At 24.2% G+C, this 15,122-nt stretch overlaps 1 protein-coding gene across 2 annotated transcripts; it reads left to right on the top strand.

Moving 5' to 3' along the window:
• The first annotated feature begins 11,260 nt into the window (after positions 1 to 11,260).
• LOC105628885 (uncharacterized) lies at positions 11,261 to 14,455 on the top strand. Of its 2 annotated transcripts, none has more exons than XM_012210366.3 (5): positions 11,261 to 11,421; positions 11,766 to 11,898; positions 12,355 to 12,599; positions 13,380 to 13,551; positions 13,878 to 14,455. In XM_012210366.3, the coding sequence occupies exons 1-5, from the start codon at positions 11,306 to 11,308 to the stop codon at positions 14,049 to 14,051; spliced, it is 840 nt and encodes a 279-aa protein (XP_012065756.1). In that variant the 5' UTR covers positions 11,261 to 11,305; the 3' UTR covers positions 14,052 to 14,455. The 2 variants fall into 2 exon arrangements, with proteins under 2 accessions (XP_012065756.1, XP_037492951.1); XM_037637023.2 differs by lacking the exon at positions 11,261 to 11,421 and adding an exon at positions 11,482 to 11,640.
• Positions 14,456 to 15,122: the final 667 nt, after the last annotated feature.

Consider the following 15,122-nt stretch of genomic DNA (forward strand, 5'->3'; position numbering starts at 1 on the left):
AATTGATTGAATAATTTTTTTCCGTTTATGGATGAAAATAACAAAAATTGAAAAGTTTTGACATTATTGTTCATATATTTTTAATTAAATTTTTTTAATTGTTTATGTCTTTTTTTAATAAAAGTGAATATATCTTTTAATTAAAATGTTTTACTTCACTATAATTAAGGATATTTAAGATTTTCAATTAAAATATTTTATTTAAATTGACCATTATAAAGGATATTTTAGAATTTTCTATTAAAATATTTCAATTGGGCATTACTAAAGATATTTTACAATATCTCTAATATCATTAAAGACAAATTTGTCAATTACATTATTCCCCAGCTTATTCCCACATTTATATATATTAGCCTTTTGTATGACGTGCGTTACACGTTGATTATGCTCGTTATATACTCATTTTTTTATCCATATAATATTAAATCATAAGTTTTGCTTAGCTTAAAATAAATATAAGTGGTTAATTTGTTTATACTTAGCCATACAAACTACTCGCAATGCTACTTATTATGTACTTAATTCTATTTTTATGTAATGAAGTATTTTTAGAATAAAGTTCAATTTAATCCTTAAATCTAATACTTTAATCCATAATTTATAAATGCTGATTTTTAAAATCCTAATAGATGCTATAAAAGAAAATCAAGTCATAACTTAATCTCTAACCCCCTACCCTCAACCTTAAATCGATATCTATATGTAACTATAATGAAGAATAATAATAAATTATTTTTCCTGCTAAGTAAACAGAAAAGAAATGATAAGATGATCTGAATCAATAATGGAAATCTATTTGACTACAGTGGCAGTATTACTTACTCAATGTTTAAAAAAAAGTAGTATGTGCACATACATACAAATTCTTGAAACTCCAAAAAGTGACCCAAACAGAAATATATAATTTTAGTTTTTTGTTCCAGTTTCCTAAACACTATTTTTTTTTAAGTCAAACAGATTTAGGATATAAGAGAAAAAAATATCAAAAAAAATTAAAAATACTTAACCATCAGTAGACCATCTATTTATTGCAATGGAGATATAAATCTCGTACTAAATTAAAATGATAGCAGTTACAAATTACTTAGTAACGAAAAAGAAAATAAAAAATTATTATTAAAAATAAAACTCTTTCAAAATTCACCTAATAAAAAAAACGTTTAAACGTAGATAGATATATAAATATATCAACAAAATATTATATTTTTTCAAATTAAAATTTCAATTATTCACCGTCCCATGTTTAATTATGTAAATTCTATTTGAAAATTTACTTTTTAAAAAATATCCAATCAAATATGACAAACATAAAGAACATTAATATTAATAAAAATAATATACTTTTTTCTTTTTTTTATCACTCTCCGAAATAAAACGTTATATATATTCTATTTGAAATTTTATTTTTTTAAAATTATATCCAACCATATCATACAAATATATAAAAAAGAATATTAATAAAAGAAGTATATATATATATATATATATATATATATATATATATATATATATATATATATATATTTTATCTATATCCTACAAGATTTAAATATTTAGTAAATAAAATATAAAAAAAATTTAAATGTCCCATATCATATATTCATTAAAAATAAATTTAGTAAATATAAAACTTAAAATTTTGAAATGCTTAATTATATATATATATATATATACTTATTTATTTATTTTAAAAATTATTTTTTTATTCATTAAGAGGCTTGATTAGCCGAAATAATACTGTGAACTACACAACAATCAAATTGGTAACTCACCTAACAAAAAAAAAAAAACATTTCAATGTATAATTTTATATAAATATATCAATAAAATATTATTTTTTAAAATTAAAAGTTTCAACTGTTTACCATCACAAGTTTAATTATGTAAATTCTATTTAAAAAATTTACTTTTTAAAAAAATATATCTAATCAAATCTTATAAACATAAAGAACAAAAATATTAATAAAGTAATATACTTTTTTCTTCTTTTTTATCTCCCTCCTAAATAAAATATTATATATATTCTATTTGAAATTTTTTTTTAAATGTCCAATTTGAATCATACAAACATATAAAAAAATATTGTCTTTCTTTTTTATATATTTTGTAAAGAATTAAATATTTAATAAATAAAATATAAAAAATTTTCAAATATCTCATTATCATATATATTCATTAAAAAATAAATTTAGTAAAGATAAAACTTAAAATTTTAGAATGCTTCATTGTTTATATGTATTTATTTAAAAAATAATTATTTTTGATTTATTAGGAGGCTTGATGGGTCGAAATAATACTGTGGGCAACACAATAATTAAATTGGTAAAAACAATTCTGGTCTAGTGGACTCGAACTCAATACATCTCACTCCTTACATAAGTGAGAAAATAATCAGATCACGAATGATTGGCTTAAAAATTAATTTTTATAAATTATATCCAATCAATTAATAAACTGTAATTTTTAATTGGCTATCATTAAGGATATTTTAGAACGTTTTAAATTTCATTAAGGGTGATATAGAAAATCTTATTATTCCCCTCCTATTTGCACATTTATGTATAGTACTAGTTCTTTTTATAACGTGCGTTGCACGTTGACTTTGCTCATTATATACTCATTTTTGTAATTTTTAAATTTTTTTTATCTCTATAATATTAAAGCATAAGTTTTTGTTTAGATTAAAATAAATAAAGTTGTTAATTTATATTACACTTTGCCGTACAAGCTACTTATAATGCTACTTCTTATGTATTTACTTTTATTTTTATATAATAAAGTGGTCTCAAACTGAACTGATAATGGTAATCATTTTGACTAAAATAATAATATTATTTACCTAGTGCATTGGAGAAAGAAATACATACACAAATACACAATTTCTTAAAAGCCCCAAAAGTGATATAAAACAGAAATCTATAGTTCTAGTTTTTTTTTTCAGTTTCTTAAACACTATTTTCTTTCAAATCAAATAAATTTAGAATATAAGAAAAAAAATAAAAAAATAAAAAAAAATAAAAAAATAAAAAAATGTTTAATCATTAAGAGGTCATCTATTTATTACGAGGAAGGTATAAATTCCTTACTAAATTGAAATGATAATAGTTATAAATTATTCAGTAATGATAAAGAAAATAAAATTTTGAATGAAACTCTTTCAGAATTCACCTAACAAAAAAAAAATTCAATATTATATAAATATATCAATATATCAATAAAATATTACATATATTTTTAAAATTAAAATTTTAAATTTTTCATCAATCCCACACACACATATGTCATTTTGTTTAAAATAAATTTTGAAAAGTAAAAATTTAAAAGTTTTGGCAGGTCTAATTATGTGTATTCTATTTTTTTTTTTTAAAAAATACTCAATCAAATCATACAATCATAAAGAAAAAATATAAATAAAAATGGTATATATTTTTTTATCTCTCTCCTAAATATAATATTATGTATATTCTATTTGAAAATTTATTTTTTAAAAAAATATATCCAAAAAAATCATACAAATATAAAAATAAATGTTAATAAAAATAATATAATTTTTTTCTTTTTTATTTCTCTCCAAAATAATATATTTTAAATTATAACTAAAATAAAATCAAATATTTAAAAATAAAATATAAAAACTTTCAAATGTCTCCTTATATATATATATATATATATTTTAAAAAGATAAAATTTAAAATTTATTAATTATCTATATGTATTTATTTAAAAAATAATTTTTATAGATATCCAATCAATTAATAAAATGTAGTTTTTTAATTGGCTGCCACTAAGATTATTTTAGCATATTCTTAATTTCATTAAGGAAACTATTTGAAATCTCATTATTTCCTTTTATTCACATATTTATATATAGTATAGATGTAGAGATTATATTATAATTATTTAAATCTAATGGATTTTAAAAATATTAAATTCCTTAAAAAATTAAATTGACAATGTATGCTTTAATACTATATACATGATTATATATAGATGATTATTAAATTTAAAAGTATTAGAATTCATAACTATTTTTTAGCTAATAAGATTTGGATTAAAGTAAGAAACTAATATAACAAATAAAATTAAATTAAGTGAGAAATTAATATAACTAATTAAATTCCTTTTACTTTTCAAACAACAAAATTAAAATCTTTAAAAATATTATATTATAATATAAATTGAAATTAGAATTTTTTTTTAGTAGAAACAATATTATATATATTCAAATTTTAATATATTGAATCAATACATATATATATATATATACAGTGGATTCTAACGTGTGGATATTATATAATTTTAATTAACCAATAGAAATAATGTTATTTATATTTAAATTATAATAATATCACATCATATACATGCATAGGAATTCCATACTATTAGAGCTAGAAGAAGTAGGTTGAGCATTTATTTCCTCAACCAATACTATCAATACTAAGATCTTTAATTTTACAACCTGCAATTGATTTACGAGAGATGTGAAAATTGTCAATTTATTTCTTAAAAAAAAAAAAAAAACACTTCAATGCAGTTTTGATGGAATTGAAAATTTCGATTTCTTTAATATAAGTTAATTTGAATCCACTATTTGAGAATTTGATTTTTAAATTTTAACTATTTTTTGGGTTAATTCAATTCGAATTAATGTTTTTAAGGTTTTTTTTTATCCTTATCTCTTTCCTAATCAAAATATTTAAAATTTACAATTAAATATTATAAATATTTTTTAAGATAATTTTTTAATTGGCTATCACTAAAACTATTTTAGAATATTTTAAATTATAATAAGGTCATAATAGAAAATCTCATTATTCTCATTTCATTCCCACTTTTATATATAGTATAGATAGATAGACTAGTATTTTTTGTGACGTGCATTGCATATTGTTAGTATTCGTTATTGCCCATTGTTTATACTCATTAATTATTCTTATATAGTATTAAGTATAATTATTTTTTTTCTCTTATATTTTATAGATATTTATATAATATTAAGACATGATTAATAATGAATAATATTTTTATTAAACTAATTTTAATATGATAGGATAACATTAAAAATGAAGTATATTTAATAAAATAATTATGAAGATAAAATGAAAAAATTATTATTAATTATAAGATTGGACTTCAATTTTTTTTAAAATGATAAGTTTAAACTTTAATTAGCATCAATTTTTTTAAAAAATTAAATAATATGATCCTATATTATTGAATATTAATTTGAGTTCATGAAAATCTTGGATATAGATAAAATAAATATAAATAAGAAAAATTCAAAATTTTAAAAATGTATATACAATATTATATATATATATATATATATATATATATATATATATTGCATTTAAAGTTTATTTTAAAAGTACAATAATAATCTTTTTTTTGAAACAAATAATATCATAAATAATCAATGATTAAAAATTCAATTAGAATAATATATTAAAATAATAATGTTACCTTTCAAAATTAAACTAATATTAAAATAATATAATATACCATTTTTTTAATCAATTAATAAAAAATATTAAAAAATTATAGTTTATCAATTATTAAAATTAAAGTTATTTAATAAACTCAAACTATTATCAATTTTCCAATAACTAAAGATATTTTAGGATTTCTAAACTTTCACTAAAGTTCTTACAAATAATTCCATTATTCTCCCCCATTTCCACTTTTATATACAGTATATTCACTAAACTAGTCTTTTATGACCTACGTTATATATTGACTATACTCGTTATTCGTACTTGTTCAATTTTTTTGTCATTGTTCATTGTTACTTATTATTTATATGCATTTTATTTTTTTAATATTAAATATTGATTATAATTTTTGTCTTCTAGTATTATTTAGATTTTTATAATGTTAAAATAAAATTTTATATGAGATTGATGTGAATATAACGGTTGACTAATAGAATAGCAATGTGTATATACACACTTTAGTTTAATTTATATTGTTATTTATCAAAAATTCTACAATTTCACCTAATAAATACGTTTCAATATATATAAATATATGGATATAACAATAAAATATTATATATATATTTTTAAATTAAAATTTTCAACCGTTGGCGATTCCATACACACATATGGTCATTTTATTTAAAAATAAATCATAAAAAGTAAAAATTTAAAAATTCTGAAAGATTTAATTATGTATACTCCATTTGAAAATTTATTTTTTAAAAAATATATCTAATCAAATTATATAAATACAAAGAAAAAATATTATAAAAATATACTTTTTTCTTTTTATCTCTCTTAAATAAAATATTTTAAATTATAATCAAATATTTAAAAATAAATTTAAAAAATAAAATATAAAAATTTTCGGTTGTTTCATTATTATATATATTTATTAAAAAATAAATTTAAAAAAAAGATAAAATGAAAAGTTTTAAAATGCTTAATTATCTATATCTATATGTTGTTTATTTAAAAAATAATTTAATAAATTATATCCAATTGGCTAATAAAATATAATTTTTTAATTGGTCATTATTAAGGTTATTTAGGATATTCATATTTGATTAAAGGCGCCATCCAAAATTTTATTATTCCCACATTTATATATAATATAGATTATAGATATAAATTATAGATAAAGTGCATGTAAATAATAAATTAAAATAAAATAACAGTTGAATCAAATGATAAAAAATTTGAAGTTCTAATTAGAATTATGCAAATTTGTTCAAAAAAAATGAAGTTCTAATTAGAATCATGCATATTTTCATTAAATGTCATAATTAAATACTTTCACTATTTATTTGACATTCATTGACTTTACTCAATAATCAAGAAAATGACTCAAGCACCTCAAAAAGTATCAAATTAATGAATGGAAGTACTACTTTACAGAAAACATACTGTATACTCCCTCCTTCGAGAAAATCAAATTTCTCTAGAATTAAGTAGATGATATTCTTTATAGATTTTTCTAATTTACCCTTGAAAAGATAATTAAGTGGTCCCCAAATTTTAATAAAAGGATGATAAATAATGAGACAGAGGATGTTTTATTCAAATGAGAAGTTTTATTTATTTATACTTCCAACAAGACAAAAACGTGAGCTCTACTGCTCAATATGTTCACTGATTTTCAATTTATATTGCACACATTTTTAATATATATGCACTCTCATGTAAAAATATTTACATATTTTTTTCTATAAGTATGGACTAACTATTTTATGTGTTTGCAATACTTTAAGTTACCTATAAGGTAAAGCTATTTATGAGAATCAAATTATCAGTGTTCATAGCTATAAGTTAACATAAATGAGCACAACAATTTTGATTTAAGAATTGTCGTTCAGGAAAATTTTCCTTCATTTTGGATTTATTAAATCTCATTCTATGTACACATTTGATTATTAAGTATAATCTTCTTGGTCAAATTTAATTTGTACGCATAATGTGCTTGAAGTTCACATTTTATTAATGCATGGTTCTATCAGTTTTAGAATATTAAATGTCCAACTAAAATAATGTCCGCCACTTTCTTAAAATACTCTTAAAATCATGGTTTAATCTATAAACCAAAATAAGGGCATATTAGACTTTTTTTTTCTTTGGCATTAGTCCCAAACTTACCATTTTAGGGAAATTTCTCTAATAGAACGTCAAAATAGGAAACTTGCTCTATATAAATAGAGTAAAAGGAGTAATTTACTAATTATTTATTTTTTCCAAATTCAATTACTTGCTAATCCTAAACATTTGCACATAAAAATATAAATTATATTTGGATAATATTTATTTTTTGAATTGTTATATTTCTAATTTTGACAAAATTAGAGCAATCGTCAAGTATAATTCAAAGATACAATAAATAAAGCTGAAATTTCATATTTATAAGAGCAATTACTGATAGTCAATATATATGACAATCTTTTACGAGTGCCTGCCCAAAGAGAAGACAACGGTAAACCATTACAAATAAACAATTTGATACCGAGTATTTACCTCGTACCCAAAGCATTTATGGGGAGAAGGAGCCACAAATCTTGAAATAACACACCATTGCAATTAAATGATTTGATATCGAGTATTTACCTCATACCTAAAGCATTTATGGAGAGGAAGAGCCATGGATCTTGAGATAACATTAGTCTTATATCCAAAAGGATTTAGTTATTGAAAAATATATATAAAATATAATAAACTTATTCATTTAATCTTTTTACCACCATCTCTGCTAGCACTATCATATGCTTGCTCCTTTCTGGCCTTTGCCATAATGACCCTTTGCATAGCTTCCACAAACTTTGTCACTTGATGTGTATTCATATTTTCATGTTCTTTGTCACATATTCTTCCGGTCTGACTCCAATGGCCGGTTTCTGCCTCCGAAAACAACTCGTCTTGCCGGAGTCGGCACTTATGAAGCTTCACATACTTCATTGGAGGATTCTTTAATTTGCTTGATTAATTTCTAGTTCTATGATCTTTCTTATTAAGACATAAAGCTATATATATATGTGGATGTAGGCATTATGGTGGTTATGGCATAGAGGATAACGACATGGGTTAGGACAACAAACCCACTTGATCGCCACAAGTTTTGTACACTGTGAAAGCAAATTGGCAAACAAAACGTAAAGGCAAAGTTAATTAATGATTAATTTAATTAATAATGAGAAAACATTTTCCTTCTTAACTTTGTTTGGCCGCCTAAATACTCTAAGATTGAGCATATGTAAACCACCAAACTTTGACTTGATATTTTCTTGTTAAACTGGATATGGATTATTTAATAAAGAAACAGAAAAAAAAAAAATTTCATGCATATAATATTTTTAATGATCTAATGCATATTTTTATCCGTTTTTAATTTTTATATAAAAGTGCTTTGATGATTAAAAATCCATAAAGAAGGAATATATTTTCTTATTAAAAAATAAAATTTTAATTATCTTGTAAATGGATTGAAGTTAAAAATGAGAGTCGATTTTTCAAAATTTTTACCGTTTGTGGACCATCAAAATGAGAGTCAAAGACAAGAGATAGAATATTATGCTCAAATCATATTTGTAGGAAGGTCATGAAATCGATTCATGACCCAAGTGGAGCAAATGATCGCAAATGACATAAATATTATTCTCTGTCAATTCGATCATATACTTCAAATTAAAATTGTATTTTTTATTATTTATATAAGTGATTATTATTAAACTTTCGATACAAAAATATAGAAACTTATTAATTTATATCCCATATCTATATACAGCTTCCTTTTAATAAAATTTCTAGTTTAATTTCTTTTAAAGAAAATATAAATTTTTAAATTTAATAAGAAATAAATAATGTATTTATTTAAAATTAAATATAAGTACTAAAGAAACATAACCATCATTAAAATAAAAAACACAAATTATATCTCACATATATAATTCATAAAAGAAATTTTCAAAAGTTTGTGTTAAAATTTATGTTAAGAGTTGATCATTAAAAGATTATTGTCAAGAACAACTAAGGATGAGAATAATATTTTTCATGATGAGTGGTTAATTTTAAACCCTAGAGTGATGAATTACATAATTAAATATGACTGATGAGGAGCATATGTAGTTTACTTTGTTTTTGAATTATCAATTACTAATTAAGATTAAAGGATTCCGTTAAACTACATGGTTTTAGAAATAAATAGGACTTTTTTAAGATGTTAAATTTTAACAATATTTTGTTCAAATATTTAATTTAAATATATTTTGTTGTATTTTAATATTTTAGTATTAAAATATATATTTAAAAACTAAAAGTAATAAAATAAAATTTTAATATATGGATTGGAATATAAAATTTCTATTATGTTTCAGTTTGCTATTTTATACACTAATATTTTAAAAAAATGCACTCATTTTAAATTTCACATTCTAAAAATTATATTTCAAACTAAAATTTAATTTGAAATGTCAGATTGAATTAGAATATTTCAAATCAATCAACATCTCCTAACTGTGTGTATCCGGCCCATGAGTATCTAAATCCATGCATTTGTACGCCATGAGCATTCGACTCATCCAATTTGATCGGTGACTAAATATTTAGTTAAAGAAAATCAGATTTCATGTGATTGGTTAAAAATTAATCAAACTGAATTGGTCAAACTCATTGACTTTCAAAATTATGTCTTTTTTTTTTTTAATTAATATTCTCGGTTAATTTTATTTTAGTTAAAGTCAGTTAATCACAAATTTTATTAATTTTATCTCGACTAAAGTTGATTAATCGCAAATTTCAATTAAATTCGATCGGTTAATTAAATTTTTATTTTCTTTAATTTCGGGAGGATTAATATTCAAAATTAATTCAGCCAAAATGATTCGCTTAACTTTGGTTAAAAAATTAATTCAATTAAATTTGGTTGAAATATTATTCAAATTGGCTGAATGATCCTTTTATTATTTGTCAGCCTCCCCTTTTGTTGAGTCAAATTTACGCTTAAATATCAAATTGATACTTAAAATTTTTATAATTAGTCCAATAATGTGCTAAAATTTTTATAGTCAGTCCAATCATGTCCAAAAGATTTTTTTTTTTTAACAAAATTGACCCTTAAATTTTAATATTTTGGATAACTCAATCTATCTTACAATTCAAGGTTAATTTCTTTAAAAAGACTTGAATTATAAAGGTAATCACTTAACGGAATACTAACTTCAATTTGTCACTTGAAAGTATTTAATCTTATATTTTTATAATAGTCTAGTTTTTTTTTATATAATTGAAATTTTGCGTTTACTCGAATTTCACATAACTAATACTTAATTTATAAATGAAAATTTTTTTCTCTCTTCCATCTGAGATCTCTACAAATTTACCACAAAACCATCTCAGAAACTAGTCTAACTGCTCCTGCAAACACCAGAGATACCCATTTTTTCCAAAAGAAAAAGAGAAATCCAGAAGTCTAGAATCAAAATCGTTTCATAAACATACCCAAATATGTCTTATTTTACTCAAAAACTGCACTTATAATCTTTATTAACCTTTGGAATTTTAATGAATAAAAAGGTCTGAAACTTCATTGAATGATCCAGTTGGTTAAATTTGAAATTGAAGTTAGTACTGTTAAGTGATTACCTTTATAATTACCGCCCTTCACCGAAATTAACCCTACAAGTCAACAATAAACTACAAATGTGGAATAAAAACTTCTTTCTTGAATTTGATTAAATCAATTGGAAAAACTAAGGACCAAATTGATACTTTAGCTTAAAAGTCGTCTGCCGCAGGCTTGCAGTAGAAAGGCGTAGAAGTCAATTGAAATAATAACGTTATTAATGGAGAGAGGGGTACGAAGATGGATAGTGGACATATCAAAGTGGAACCCATCTCCCCATGACTTCTCTTTTGCCCTTTCCCTTCTTCCTCAACATGACCACTCCTCCATAACCAGGTTTGTTCTTTTTTCCCATCTTAATTTCGTTTTCCTTTTTCCTAGTGATTTTCATTTTCTTATAATCAAATACTGCATTCTTAGAATCAGTATTAAACGTATCAGTTAGACAGTATCTTTAGTTTTAATTTGAGATTACTGCTCTGAATTAATACTTGCCGGTTCTATTTGGAAAATTCGAGCAAGAAATTGAATTGCAGTTTCTATTCTAAATGTTTAGTAAGTTTTAGTTGTCTTTTATTTTGGAAGTTTAATTATTATGTAAATATGGGGTTCTACAACAGTAATACATTCAAAGTTGCCTGTGGGAAATTGTATGACTTAGTGCATCTTTACATTGGCAGATTTGTGAGGATGGAAGATAAGAAACGGGCACTTGTGAGCCGGTTGCTTCAATATGCTATGGTACAGGAAGTATTGTTGATTCCATATGATGAAGTTGTTATAAAGCGCACATTGGAAGGGAAACCCTACCTAGTAAGATTAAAAAGTGCATATATTATTCTTGTTTCCTAATTCGGTATTGGTGTTTTTTTTTTCTTTTTGATTACTGAGATTTAAGAGGGTGTTTGACTAAATTCAAGTCCAAGACTGGTTTCAAATTGGATGCCATACTTAAACATTCAGTATTTTGATGCTTCAGCCTTGTATTTGCTATTGGAATGTTGAAAAATTGAACATTTATTTATAGTGTAGCCCAGGATTTCCTTCTCTTTAGAGGAGGCTTCAATTTTCTTAACATATTATTGAGTTGCAGAAGTTGAGAAATTGATATTGTCCTTCCCCCCGCCCTCAATTTTTTCTCTCTTGTTGTTTTTTTTTTTTCTTTTTGCCTCATTTTACTTTCTGTCTTGATTGAATATTTCTCTTTCCAAGTATATTTGCTCTTCTGGATTATAATAATGTTTAAAATTCATTACATAATGTTTTCAGGAATGTGCTAAAGCTTACTCAGAATTTCCCAATTTTAATTTCAATGTATCTCATCATGGTGACTATGTGGCAATAGCATCTGAACCTGTGTGCATTGTTGGGGTGGACATCGTTTGTTGTGTGAAGCCTCCAAATGAGACAATTTCAGAATTCATTCAGAACTTTGCTTCTTACTTTTCACATTTGGAGTGGAACAAAATAATTAATTCTGGAACCTCAGATGAAGTTTTGGTTGAATTTTACAGGTATGGTGGTACTTTCTATATACAGATGTCATTAAAATGACATCTATGAACTTCAAGGTTGCTGCTAAGTTCATTTCAGCACTTGATCGGTCAAATTTCCAAGTTTTTTCCTTTCACGTGATTTTCTGTGGAAATTCGCAATTGCAAAAGTCTTGCCTAGTTTTTGAACTAATGTATTGAGGTTAACACAACATGTATCAACTTATACTTATGGACTATTGCAGAGAAGTTGGAGATGGGCCATATTGGATAACTCTTCCTTCTTTCGTTCATGATTTTACCTTTTATGTGATGCTCATTTATCACACTTCTTGATACTTTTTCATACTATATCAAATCTTCCTTCTTAGTACATTTTTCAAGTTTATTATAAAATTGGTGACTCATTAAACACTGTTACTAAATTGTTAAATTAAAATTTAAGAATAACTTCAATGTGTTTCAATATATGATTGTTAGCTTTAGAAATTCTGATACCACTTAATAGAAAACTAGAAAGAAACACTATTGATAAAAAACTCAAGAATAGAAGACAGAGAAGAAGTTTAGAATAGAATTTCTTTATTAGAAAACTCTTTGTTGCTTGATTACAACTAGCATGGGATAGACTATTTATAGGTAAACTTATACTTGTAACTACAAAGGGATTAAATGCTAGGTTTGAAACTTAAGCTCTAAATTACATAAGAAACTTAAGTTCTAATTCAATACATGATAAATGTTGAAGTAATCCATCTGGATTCAGGTATGATTAAGTATCAATCTACAAGTTTTCTGTAGATACTGGTGTCTCAAAGAAGCTTATGTCAAAGCTACAGGGAGTGGACTGGTGAATGGATTGGACAGAGTAGAGTTTCATCACACTAACTGGAGAAATATATTTGTTAAAATTGATGGGGAGCCAATAACAGAGTGGAGATTTTGGATTTTTGAGCTGCAAGAAAGACATTGGGTAAATTACGTTTGGGCTATATTTCTTTTATCATTGTATTCCTTAATTAAATCCCTTAAAATTTTGCAGAAGTGTGATATTTCTATTGACGTGCCTTTCTTGAAGATAGGTGTAAAATTGCATGGCTAAATTAATGTTTCCTTTTTAGATATGTGCATCAAGTTGTTGCAGTTTTATTCATTAATTCCAAACCCTATTTCTTTGTGAAGATCATTCAAATATTAGGCATCGTAGCTTTCAAATATTTCGCTTCCTTATTTTTGGTCAAAAAATAATTCAACTCTTGTGAAATTGCTATTAGTGCTCTCTATTTTATGGAATTGCAGGTGTCTGTGGCTAGGGGTCACCCAAAAGCGGCTGCAGAAAGTTACAAGAGAACAATAAGGAGATTGGAGTTCGATGAAGAGGAGTACCGTGAGGGTCTTTATCTTCCAAACGTAAGTTTTGTTGACAAAACTGTAGAACAACTCATCCTATTACTCGAAAGAAAGAGTAAATAATATGCAAAAACTAGAACTGATGGCCAATTGGTGAAAGCTGTCAACGGTATATGGGTACGCAAGAGAGAATTCTTTCGCTTCCTGCTGGACCACTGCATAACAAGATTGATGTGACATGCTCAACCAGGTATAAAGTTCAAGTTGGCAGGAGTAGTTTTCCTCCAACTTGAAATACAATCTCACTATCCTGCTATATGAAAGCTTGATTCTGGAAAATCACTAGTGGATAGGTAAATGGTTGATGGTCCAAAATGCAAGGTCCCTGCGTTGTGATTATGGTAGTAAAACTAAAGGGTGTTATCAGTTAGCTCAAATCTGCAGGTTGTAAGATACTACTTTAGCTGTGAGACTTGAGATGTAACCAGTTGAGAATAATAAAATTTACCTTTCCTCTTTTTCCTTAATTTTCTCTTTATCTTTTTCTCAATTCCTTCCTCTTTTCACTTGCTTTCTCAATTATCAAACAGCTGGAGATATCTGCAAAAGTAGTAATAACATAATAAATCAGCAACTTTTGTTATTTTTCTATTTTTTATTACATACCATTTTCTATCTTTCATTCTACTTATCCTGATGATTTAACCTTTTCTTGACGGTTTCCATATGTCTGTTCTAATTCAAATATTACATTTAACAACTAGGAGAGCATTTGATGGGAATACATAGGATTTATATTCTGCTCCAATTAAAGAAGAGAAACCCAGATTTGCGACTGATCAGAGACTGCATCCATCTACTTAAAAAAATTTTTAGTGATCCCTTTTGCGTCTGTTTCGCAACCATTTACCTGTATTAAAAATATAATTTAGCGACAGCTTAGATTTGTGACCAGTGTTATGACCATTCCGAGGATGACCAATCGAAGACCATTGTGCGACTGATTTTATATAATTAAGGACCGGATCTATCCGTCGCAGTTTTGCAAACGAATGTACACATAGGTCGCTAATACATTAGCCATCAGTTTTTGATCGTACGATTCTGATTTCTTGCAAAATGGGAGCAAATAGAATTTAGTAACCGATTTTAGAATATTATCGGTCGCTATTGGTGTTTTTTGGTAGTGTATAT

Source organism: Jatropha curcas, chromosome 6, assembly GCF_041381405.1.
Source record: "Jatropha curcas cultivar XTBG-Jc1 chromosome 6, XTBG_Jcur_1.0, whole genome shotgun sequence".
NCBI lineage: Eukaryota > Viridiplantae > Streptophyta > Magnoliopsida > Malpighiales > Euphorbiaceae > Jatropha > Jatropha curcas.